This window comes from Budorcas taxicolor, chromosome 20, assembly GCF_023091745.1.
Source record: "Budorcas taxicolor isolate Tak-1 chromosome 20, Takin1.1, whole genome shotgun sequence".
NCBI classification, from domain to species: Eukaryota; Metazoa; Chordata; class Mammalia; order Artiodactyla; family Bovidae; genus Budorcas; species Budorcas taxicolor.
Window position 1 is genome coordinate 12149206 of NC_068929.1, and position 12849 is coordinate 12162054.

Sequence of the window (12849 nt, forward strand, 5' to 3'; positions counted from 1 at the left end):
ATGACATGAATGGTAAGACTGCTACCTGTTTGTTACACAGGTTCCCCAACCCAACACAACCTGTCCTTTTTATGACATAGAGTCAGCAAAATTTTTAATATTTATTAGGAAATCTTTTTCAATTTTATTTTTTTAACTCCTTTCTAAATCCACTGGTTTCTGAAAGCCTTGGTTTTCCTTGGAAGAATATAATTTTGAAACTGTAACACTGTGTTCCTAAAAAACTGGTCAGGGGGAAAGTATTTGCTAAAGCTTAACATCAATTTAAGTATATTTAGAAACAAAAATAATCCCTTGTTAAACACTTTCTACATTTTTGGGTTATATGCTAAATGAAGTTTTCCTATATAACCAATTAAAACTTAGTAACAGACCAATCTATATGCCTGTCTAAATGGTGATACAAAGTTCAAAACCAATTATTCATTACTTACCAAGCTTGCCTTGTCATAATGTCTATGACACAGCTATTATTACTATCAACAAAAGTACAGCACACAAGCCAACTGATAAATTATATATTACATGTTTATTAAGGGTACAACTTTTATGTAAAATTTACATTTTATGAAAAATCAAAAATATTTACAAAATATTGTAAGATTTGCATTGTTCTAATTACAACTCAGAGTAGTAAATAACAAATCTTAAAAACTCACATTTGTTAAGAGTTCTGTGTTTATAAATTCTTGGTTAAAGAGGCAGCTACAAAGTTTATCACTATACATAAGCAAGAACCAGCTTGCTAAAATACATTTCCCATTGAAAATCTATTGGTCTTTTTTACACCATTAGTGGATTTTTAAATGAAAAAATCAATATAAACTCATATGGCTTCAAAATTGTAACCTGCACCCGATACAAATTTATGTACCAACACTTGGTATGAAGACTGGTAATTTAAGAAAGTGCAGAAGTATAACCATTTCACTAGTTTGTATATTTTAAGGTAATACTTGATTAAAAACAAACATGGTGAGTATAATGGTGTCTATCCAATAATAAAATATTAACTGCCCAATAAAAGCAGTTTGACTGCAAAGCAATTACAGTTAAGATTTCAGTAAGGGACTGTAATTGGCATTTAAAAGGGTACAATATGTTAGAAATTCTAATTCTGTGCACTATCTAGTAAAGATGAAAATTTTAGCAAATTGTCTTATGTATTGCTTTAGTCAAATCTAAATTTAGAATGGGGCTAACACTGAATATATTAAAAAAGCACATATTGTGTTATATATATATTGCTAATGAATAGATTTTCTGCTGTATTTAATATAGCAAGGTGTTACATAAATGTATAGAGGGAGGGATTTTACTTTCTGTAGAGCTTAGGAGAACAATTAGTGATTTTATATAAATTTACTATATATAACACAATTTATTACTTCTATGCAAAATGCAGGACACTGGTACTTATCCTTATAAATAAAATTCCCATTTGTAAATTATGAAACTGTGTCCAAAATATTTACTTCCTTCAGTTAATCAGGATTTGTTATAAAGTTAGGTTTTTTACTATTTAATATTAGTAGTTTATTTTAAGAAACGCTTAACCCAATCCATCATTTCAAACAGTTTCCTCATTTTTAGCAGGAGGTGATAAGAACATAAAAACTGCCAATTTTTCCAAGTGTTGAAAATGCCCAAACTGATCTTTTCTAAAGTGTGTTCCTCACAAACTACTACAAACTCATGCTCACATCACATTCAGTAAATAAATATATAAATTTCCAATAATAAGAGTGAGAGGAAATGCTAACTTGAGTGAAAATGCCAGTTACCAATTTACCATTACGGTTTTGCAGAATTTTTTGATAAGGTTAAGATGGAACATCTGAAGGTAATCTTTTTCCCTGTAAACATACGCCGTTAGTTCTATTTCCCTAGTGGCTACAGTGTAACACTAAAGAAGGGAGCCAGGGTTCTTAAGTATAAATTGTCCTCTAGTTATTCTGAATTCCCATTGCAATTGCAACCAAAGATTTTTATAAAAAATCGCAATTATCTTATAAAAATTCTTGACTAAGATTCTGAATACAAAATATGGACTGTGAGGAAAAAAGTGAGGCACATTAATGAACACAAACTGGATAGGCACATTTCTGGGTTTTGTTATTGTTTTAAAGGCACACATTATGCAATCCATATAAAAATAAATTAAATCTACAGCATTAATTCATCAAAACAATCACAACTTCTATAAAGTTAACTGCAGAAGCAAATTTCTCTGCTGTCTTTTGCAAGCTTATTTTAAAACACATTGCACTTGAGGATTAAAAAAAATCATATAAAACACCATTTACACTTTATTAATATGTTTATATGAGAATCAAATTATAGATTTTGCATACACCTTGGACTCTGGTCTGATTACTTTATGGCACATAACTCAATTTGATTGAGTGTTATCAACATTATCCCAAACTTAGAATTCACGTTCTGTTTGTATCCATTCAATATCAAACTTAAATGTTTTTAAAAGCTATCTCTGACTCTAAAAACTTATAGAAAGCTAAATTATTTTGTGCTTCCTCTCCTGAAATTTCAGGCCTCATATTACGCTATCAGCCCCTTTTTCAACATAGACACTGAAGATAAAATTTCCAGCCTATAAAAACTTCATTTTACTGAGAATCTGAATACACGTGCTTCCTGAATATTGCAGTTGATCATTTACAGCGTTGAAAATCATTTCAGTGCTATTTTCTCCGGTGACTCACTTCAAAAGTGCAATTTAATGTTTGTAGTCAGCTCTTAAAGATATAATACAAGTCAGAATAGTGTTTGGAAAGAAAAATAATGCAGAACGGCAGGTCTGTACTACTCCCTTGAGCCAACCACTTTCCCAGGTCCATCAACAATCCGCCAGGTATCGTCCTGGAAAACACCAAGGAGACCTTTGCCATTATAATTTCACATGAACTCAAAGGAAGACATTTCCACTGTGGTTACAGATACAAACCCTAGTTCCCATCTGCTGTTTACAGTACATTAGAATCAGATCACAGGTGTTCAGCTATACTGACCATGAGTACTCTCTCTCCCAGGTGTGTCTCTATCTGGCACTTTGTACCAAAGGTCAAAGGAAACATTTCCATGCCTTCAGACTATAAACTACTTGAAAGTCATTTAGTAACTGTTAGAATATAAATGTTTCCCATGTACATGAAAAAGCTTGAAATCTCCCAACTTACCAGTGGCAAACCGCTTCTTTACTAAGGAAAGCCTGTAGCCAGTGCCTACAAGTTCAGTATCTACTCCTGAGAGGGTACTTCCCTCGCTGAGGAATTGCACTGCAAGTGTTGTGGGTTTACTGGGTCCTTCTGAAAGATCAAATTTTGCTCTGAGGGACCCAGAACCTACAAGGAAAATAACAAAGAACTTACACAGGATACTATATTTCACACCAAAAAAGGCAAGTGAGCAAGTAAAAGCTAAAAAAAAAGTCAACCCTATCCCAAATTCTTTAAACGTATACATGAATCATCGTCCTGTTTTCAAATCAGATTTTAGTCAGTGAATCTGGATTTTCATTAAGTAATCTTAATCCATGCTTCTCTTTGACTTAATAACAGTCTTCAGAGGGATTTACTATTGATATTCCTACACTGTGTGTTGTGTTGAAGTGAGTTAAAAGACAAGTAAGGCTGAGGACAGGAAGGAAGGAAGGAAGCCCTAGAAGCGATGAATGGGCATTAAAGCCAAAGGGAAATGACTGCTGAGTGCCATGGGGCGGGAGAGGTAAAGAAGCTAAGATAGCTAAGGTTGGGAAGAGCTGTTACCAGTATTACCTCTGTGTTCATCTTTCTTTCTAAAATCATGCCAAATATGTCTGAGGGGCTTTCTTTTCAATATAACCATTTATTCCACATTCCTCAGTCTAACAGTCTGGCAGAAATAGTATAAATTATGACTATTATAAATTTATATTATTATAAATTTATTATACAAAACAAAAACTATCAAAAGCTATGGACACAAAGCACATAAAATGTTGTGGGGATGATGGGGCCTATTTCAGGAAAAGGTAACTACAGGTGCAGAGACGGGAGAGCTGACAGCATGTTGCATTTAAGGTAACTTCATCTATACCAGAAGATCTGGAGGACAGATGTAAGTGGAGCAACGTGGCAGAAGATGATGGACTGGTAGCTGAGAAAAGCTCTAAGTATCTTTACAGACCATGATAAGAAATAAACATAGGGAGCCAGCAAAGACAAGGAAGACAGAACATTCCAGGTAGGAATCTTAGAAGGGCAGCAAGGTACAAGACACTACCTGAAAGTCAATAAAATGGTCTAGGACTGTAGGTGACAGGAAAAGGGTATTTGAACTGCACTGAGGGAAAGGAAAGAGGAGAATGAATTTGGAAAACATTCAGGAGTTGAAATCAAAAGGGTGAACAGGAGGAGAGGCCTAGGAGGGAGGGTTCCCAGGTTTCTGGTTTGAGGAAAATAGACAGAATTGCTGGGTAGAAACAGTGACATTCTGTGATTCCCTGTGCAGAAACTGAACACCACAGAGAAACCTGAACGAAAATGTAACAAAGACCCTACCCTATACTATTGTACCTGGTGGCACACAGATCAGTTGGGAAAATGAATTGCTGTCTAACTCTTAGCCCGTGTCCAAGTCCTCCTTAAACTTTTAGTTTGTGATATGCAACTCAATTCTGTGCAAGTGCGACCATGGGCCAAGAGCAGTCACCAGGGCAACCCTAAAACTTTAGAATATTTGCTGCTCCTCTCCAAGCATAAAGCCAAAATAGAAACAGACTTCTACTTTATTGTATTCTAATTTGGAGATCTCTTTTTAAAAGTTGACTAACCAAATCAGAACCACATTTGTAAGATGTTTCCATTTCCTCAGTCACTCTGATACCTGAACAGCAGAGGGAAACTATAATTACAATACCCAGTTAGAAAATTTGTATCCTGTTTTTCAGAGAACAAATTCAGTTCTTGGCAAATATCTACAATAATATTGTTTCATTAAATATGGGGAAAATATACCCTTTCTTCCTTGCTAACTGGCCGTACTTCCAGTTTCAACTAGGAATTTCAGGTTTATCTCCTAGTCATACAGCTAGAGTAAAAATCAGTACACTTGCCAATTGAACATAGGCAAACTTTAAGTACCAAATACGAACAAAGGAACCAGAGATTAGCTGGGTCAGGAGTGTGGTTCTCTAGTAGTAAAAGCCTAGTTCAGCACAGGAGGTATACAATACAAGCATGTACCTGGTCTTTTATGCAAAAATACCTTTAAGAAAAACTGATGATATATTTTACATTTTAATCACATGATGCTTAAAATGTTCAAAAGGAAAAAAGTGAGTAAAACTTGAAAAGCCAAAAAACCTACTTAATAGGAAAAGTTATTGGAGATTAATTAGGTCTTCAAACGGAGTAAGAGAAGTCTCCTTTGGTTAAGAGAAACTGCCATTAAAATGTTAAAGACTGTCCTGGCAATTCTATTCTGAACTGAGTTAGAGGATATACTAGGAGCGACCAACTAACTAACTAACGAGTAGAGACTTCCCCTTGGCACTGTGAACACAAACAAATGCAGACATGGAGGCAGGAGGCAATTAACTTGCTGCTTCTTGAAATAGTGATCACAGAATTAAAGGCTGATAATAGTTTTAATAAGGGTAAATGACCAAGGAAAGGTTCTCTTGAGAAAGAGTAGGCAAGATAGGCAAGGGGAGTTTTTAAAGCCTGAAAGTTTCTGTACTATTTCCGGGAGGCCAGGCAGACCTCATTAACAGAATGAACTAAACAGCATGTTAATTACTTTAATTAGTTATCAGTTTCAATTATCAAGTTTCCCAGATGTCTATAGGCAGAGGTCTGCCTGAAATGTGGGAGACCTGGGTTCGATCCCTGGGTCGGGAAGATTCCCTGGAGAAGGAAATGGCAACCCACTTCAGTATTCTTGCCTGGAGAATCCCATGGACGGAGGAGCTTGGTGGGCTACAGTCCACAGGTCGCAAAGAGTCAGACACGACTGAGCGACTTCACTTCTCTTAATGTTAGCACATGAACATAAGGAACATTTACATAATATTTATAAAGTTATAGCAAAACATTTTCTTACAGAGAAAGCACATCCAATCTAGAAGAAAAAAATGTGTTCTGAATCTCAATTGGTCCACTCTTCTTTGTATTAACTTCCACCTAGTGGTCAGTTCTAGAACTGAAGGCATGAAATTCCAGAAAATTTTCCATAAACATGCCTAAAAGATCCATTTTCAGTGCCATTACATTATAAACAAAAAAAACATGCACACACTTACCTCCATTGTCTGATTTTTCTGAAATACCAGACAGTTTCCAAAAGGCTTTCATCTGTTCTGCATTCCTGTAAGAACAAATATCTTCACAGCTAATGTGTCTAGCATAACGCCTGTACATGGATGAGCACTCCAGTAAATACACTTTAAATATTTCGCAAGAACTAGTGCTAAATTTTCTTTAGAATAGTATCACTGGTGAAAATGTGTTTATGAATAATATAAACTAAGTACTATTATTTTTCTTAATAAGTAGATATCTACCAAATTATATAATTCTATTTCTGTTGATAAGAGAAAGGAAAACAATGTATAGGTGATCGAGTACCTTCATTACTCAAGGAAAATAGTTTCATTATTAAATGGTGAAGCAGATATAAACAAACAGTAGTTAGAGTATATACTAACATTAATGGAGGAAGCAAGAGGGGCAGTTAAGACATGGGGCTAAATACTAAGCACTAACCAGGTAGGTTTTCCTATAGATATGCTAGATGCTATATTTAACTCTGTAAAATAATTATCTTTATTTTTAAATGAAAAAAATAGTTTAGAGAAGTAACGTACTTTGAGGGTAACGTTGTACTGAATCATTCAAGTCTGGGTGGGAACAGCAAACTAGTTTGTTTATTCTGGGTTTATTTGTTTATACTGTAGCTTGACTAGTGAAATGTACATTTTATAACATGATTTCCATGTGAAAATACACTAAAAATTTTCAAACTTGTAAGACAACTTTCAGAAATGAGGTCCTATACTGGAGGACTGCAGACAGAATTTAGCAGGAATTCAGAAATCTACTTCTTTACCATATTGCAGGGGGAAGGGACTGCATGTTTGTGACTCCTCCGTCCACGGGCACCACCACCTGGATGTTGGAAAGCACACTGGGTGCCACCATAGCTTCCGGGTTGTACTTATAATCCACTCTAAGATCTGTGGTGCCAGCACTACATTTCCAATATGTTGCAAGATTCAGAGGAGTGGACTGAATACCATTTGATGATACCTTTAAAGAGAGAAAAAAACAAACAACTGCCTTTGACCTACAAAGTAAACAAGTCATACTGACGTAGACATGAACACAAGAGATCACACATTCAAAAACAATAATGAGGGAGTTGTCTGTTGCTAGGTAGAGTGAAGCAGGCTCATCTCAAAGGTATAAGCATGACTCTCAAAGTGTAGACCTGGGACTGTTTACATCAAAATTTCTGTGGTGCTTGTGGACAATGCATAGTCCGCTGGCTCCAAATGCAAAAAATCTGGAGGCACTGGTGGGTGATATTAGTGGTTACCATTGCTGCTGCTGCGTCGCTTCAGTCGTGTCCGACTCTGTGCGACCCCACAGACGGCAGCCCACCAGGCTCCCCCGTCCCTGGGATTCTCCAGACAAGAACACTAAAGTGGGTTGCCATTTCCTTCTCCAACGCATGAAAGTGAAAAGTGAAAGTGAAGTTGCTCAGTTGTGTCTGACCCTTAGTGACCCCCATGGACTGCAGCCGACCAGGCTCCTCTGTCCATGGGAGTTTCCAGGCAAGAGTACTGGAGTGGGTTGCCATTTCCTTCTCTGACCATTGCTGCCTTCCAAATGCAGAAAATCTGATTCAACAGGTACAGAGTACAGAAATCAGGGTGTTACCACGTGATTCTTATTTATGCAGGTTAACATTTGAGAATGTCAACATTCAACAGAAAATTCTAAGATTCTTCATAAGAATTTAGATTTAAAACAGAAAAACTGGGTCATCATGCAGTTCTGCCAGCCTGGAGTTAGAATACTCTAAACTTCAAATGAAATTTTAATCACAATGACTTACTCCTTTTCAATGAGACCTAATCTGATCATCCTGTTTAAATTTACAATGAAAACTCCATCTTCACTCTTCCATATCTTATTCTATAGACTTTTCTTTCTCCATAGCACAATATACATTATTTACTTATTATGTTTACTATATCCCTATGCTAGTCACAGCAATTAGCAAGCACTGAATAATACATACTTGCTGAATGAATGATAAAATGAATACTTGGAATAAACTTTAAGCCAACTTAAGTGGCAGTACTTTTTTATTCTTTTATATCCTAGAAACATAAGTCATTTTTAATAGTTACCCTATTAAAAATTCAAACAAGACATAAGAATATGAAAATAGGAAACTTATCCCTTGGCACTTACTCCCCACTGTTAACCTCATGGTACATACACTTCCAGACTTTCTAGGGATGCAAACAAGATCTGTCTCATTCTTTGAAATGGCCATAATAATTAATTTAATCAATCTCTTCCTCTGTGGACATGTACTCGAGTGGGTTCCAAACAATGCTGAAATGAATATCCTTTGTACCTTCCAACCCCATCTGTGTGATTTCCAAAGAACTGATTTCTGGAACTACTGAATTAAAGGTTACACCTATTCAACAATCTAATAGAGTTACCTTCTAAGAGGTTTTCTTAATTTGTACTTCTATTAACAAGTGGTAATTTCATGGATAGAGGAGCCTGGTGGGCTATAGTTCATAGGGTCGCAGAGTCAGACCTGAATGAGCATGCACGCGCACACACACCTTTCCTAACAGAGCAATCTTTTTCATTTTGGTCAATCTAATGAGAACTAAAACTAGTATCTCATTGTTGTCTTAACAGTAATTGCTCTGATTGATTACTACTGACATGAAGCATGTTTCTAAACGTTATCTATTGAGTTACTCATCTTTTACTTCTAATTTATAAGGATTCTTTGAAGTAAACCTTTTGATATGTTTTACATAATACTCTTCCCTCATTAAATACTGATTCTGTTTAAACAAATATAAAAACACAGATTCACTTCTTTCTGTCTCAAGTATCTTATTCGCTTATTGCACGTCTTCTGGGCTTGTAGTATACTTAGGTCTTCCACACTTTAAGATTAAAATATGTAACAAACGCACAGCACACATGCATATATACCCATGGATACACAGATATTCACCCATGCTTTATTTTGGTATTTTTTATGTCTTTATTTGGGCTTCCCTGGTAGCCCAGCTGGTAAAGAATCTGCCTGCAACGTGGAGACCTGGGTTTGATCCCTGGGTTGGGATAATCCCCTGGAGAAGGGAACGGCTAACCACTCCAGTATTCTGGCCTGGAGAATTCCATGGACTGTATAATCCATGGGGTCACAAAGAGTCAGGCATAACTGAGCAACTTTCACTTTACTTCACTTCATGGCTTGATTTATTATTATTAAACATTTGATACATGCAGATTTTATTTTGGTTTAAGGTATGAACTGGGGATTTAGCCAAATTTCCCCCTCAAATCTCTAGTCTGTTACCCCAATTTCACTTATTGAAAAATTCATCATTTCCACATTGTCTTGAAATGCTACTATGTCATATAAGCAGTTTTCCGTTTATTCTTAGATCTATTTCTGGATACTCTAATCTGTTCCATTCATCTGGCCATCTATTGTTCTGCCAGTTCCAAACTATTTTAAATACTGTTGGCTTATAATGTTTTCCCATTAAAACTAAACAGTACTTTAGGTTACTTTTTTAAAAATTTCTTAATTTTCCAAGCTTTATGCTTCTGAGAACTTAAAAATGATTGTCAGGTCTCCAGAATTCACTAAGTTTCTGATCAGGATCACATTAAATTTATAAGGTAATTTAGAAACAGCTTTTTACAACATAAGTCTTCCTTTTTAAAGTATACCTTTCTAACAATATTCAAGGCAGAAGAGATAATATTATGTTTCTTCTTAATTAGTCTGAAAAAAAATTTTGTGTTCACTGTAGCCACAGGAAAGGGATGCTATAATCTTTTTAAAAACAGTTTTTAAGTATAACTGATTTTTTAGCTTCAGGTGTACAATGCGGTGATTTGATACTTATATACATTGTGCAGTGACCACAATGATCATCACAGTAAGTCTAGTTACTGTGTGTCACCATACATACTACAATTTTTTTTCCTGTCCTGAGAACTTTTAAAATATACTCTTAGCAACTTGGAAACATGTAACCCAGAATTAACTTTGGTCACCATGCTGTGCATTACATCCCCATGACTTATTTATACGTCTGTAACTTTTGACTCCTCCCACTTCACGCATTTCACCCATGCCCAGCCCGCTGTGCCCCAGCAGTCACCAATCTGTTCCCTGTGCCTATGAGCTTGGTCTGGCTGTTCGGCTTGACAAGAGTCCACATATAAGAACAGATCCTGCGACTTCTGTCTTCCTTTGCTTGGTTCATTTCACTATTTTTTGCCAATACCGTTTCAATTACTATACCTATGCCATATGGTTGAAATCATGGAGCATAATGCCTGTAGCATTTTGTCCTTTCTCAAGACTGCTTTGGCTACTTGGCTAAACCCACACAAATTTTGTGAATCCATGCAAATTTCAGGATAGTTTATTCTATTTGTGGGGCTTTCCTGGTGGCTCAGTAGGTAAAGAATCTGCCTGCGATGCGGGAGATCTGGGTTGGGAAGATCCCCTGGAGGAGGGGATGGAAACCCACTCTAGTATTCTTGCCTGAAGAACCCCCAAGGACAGGTGGGCTACAGTCCATGGGGTCGCAAAGAGTAGGACATGACTGAGCGACTAAGCACATTCTATTTCTGTGAAAAAATGCCATTGAAATTTTAATAGGTATTACATTACATCTGTTTGGGTAGTGTGGGTATTTTTAACAATATTAATTCTTCCATCAATGAGCATGGATTAGCTTTTCATTTTGTCTTTTATCACTGTCTTCCAGTTCTCAGTGTACAGGTATTTCATCTCCTTGGTTAAATTTATCTCTAAGTATTTTATTCTTTTGATTATTTTCTTAAATTCCTCTTCTAGTTTATTATTAGTGTACAGAAACACAACAGATATATTTTGGATTCTGCAACATCACTGAATCCATTTATTATTCAGTACTTATTCTAAGTTTTGTTTTGAAGGAGTCTGAAGGCTTTCTACATATACTATGTGATTAGCGAAGAGTGATAAAACTGGATGCCTTTTCTTTTCTTCCCTAATTGATGTGGCTGGAACTTTTATTACTGAATAAAAGAGTTAAGAGTGGGCCTCCTTGTCTTATACCCGCTCTTAGAGGAAAAGCTTTCAGATTTCCACCACTGAGCCTGATGCTAGCTGTAGGCTTGTCATATATAGCATTTATTATGTTGAGTCACGCTGCCTCTATACCCACTGCATTGGGAGTTTTTAATCATAAATAGATGTTAAATCTTGTCAAATTCTTTTTCTGTAATCCACTGAGATGATCATATGATTTTCATCTTCCTTTTCTTAATGTTGTATATTACGCTGATTGATTTCTGCATGTGAAACCATCCTCGCATCCCTAGAATATATCCCACTTGATCATGGTGTATGACCTTTTCAATGTATTACTGAGTTGGTATGCTATTATTTTGTTGAGGATTTCTGCATCTATATTCATCAGGGATATCAGCCTGTAATTTTTTTCTTGTTCTGTCCTTATCTCGTTTTGGTATCAGGGTAATGCTGGTCTCATAAAATGAGTTTGGAAGTCTTTCCTCTTTTTCTGGTTTGTTGTTTTTTTTTTTTGGAAGAGTTTGAGAAGTTCACTTCATCACTCAGTCGTGTCCATGGACTGCAGGACACCAGGCCTCCCTGTCTATCACCAACTCCCGGAGCTTGCTCAAACTCATGTCCATCAAGTCAGTGATGCCATCCAACCATCTCATACTCTGTTGTCCCCTTCTCCTCCTGCCTTCAATCTTTTCCAGCATCAGGGTTTTTTTCCCAATGAGTCAGTTCTTCACATCAGGTGGCCAAAGTACTGGAGCTTCAGCATCAGTCCTTCCAATGAATATTCAGTACTGATCTCCTTTAGGATGGATTGGTTTGATCTCCTTGCAGTCCAAGGAACTCTCAAGAGTCTTCTCCAGCACCACAGTTCAAAAGCATCAATTCTTCGGCGTTCAGCTTTCTTTATGGTCCATCTCTCACATCCACGTATGACTACTGGAAAAACCACAGCTTTGACCAGATGAACCTTTGTTGGCAAAGTAATAGCTCTGCTTTTTAATATGCTGTCTAGGTTGGTCATAACTTTTCTTCCAAGGAGCAAGTGTCTTTTAATTTCATGGCTGCAGTCACCATCTGCAGTGGTTTTGGAGCCCCCCAAAATAGTCTGTTTCCATTGTTTCCCACCTATTTGCCAGGAAGTGATGCGACCGGATGCCATGATCTTAGTTTTCTGAATGTTGAGTTTTAAGCCAACTTTTTCACTCTCCTTTCACTTTCATCAAGAAGCTCTTTAGTTCTTCTTCGCTTTCTGCCATAACGGTGGTGTCATCTGCATATCTGAGGTTACTGATATTTCTCCCAGCAATCTTGATTCCAGCTTGTGCTTCATCCAGCCCAGCATTCTGCATGATGTGCTCTGCATATAAATTAAATAAGCAGGGTGACAATATACAGCCTTGACGTACTCCTTTTCCTATTTGGAACCAGTCTGTTGTTCCATGTCCAGTTCTAATTATTGCTTCTTGACCCGCATACAGATTTCTCAGG

General features: G+C 36.5%; 1 protein-coding gene across 1 annotated transcript in view; it reads right to left on the reverse strand.

The window, feature by feature from the left end:
- Positions 1 to 2857: 2857 nt before the first annotated feature.
- FCHO2 (FCH and mu domain containing endocytic adaptor 2) overlaps positions 2858 to 12849 on the reverse strand; it is a 117303-nt gene continuing 107311 nt past the window's right edge. The window contains 4 exon segments of the mRNA XM_052659367.1: positions 2858 to 2880; positions 3198 to 3362; positions 6302 to 6366; positions 7108 to 7307. Of these exon segments, the coding sequence (XP_052515327.1) occupies positions 2858 to 2880; positions 3198 to 3362; positions 6302 to 6366; positions 7108 to 7307 (453 nt within the window).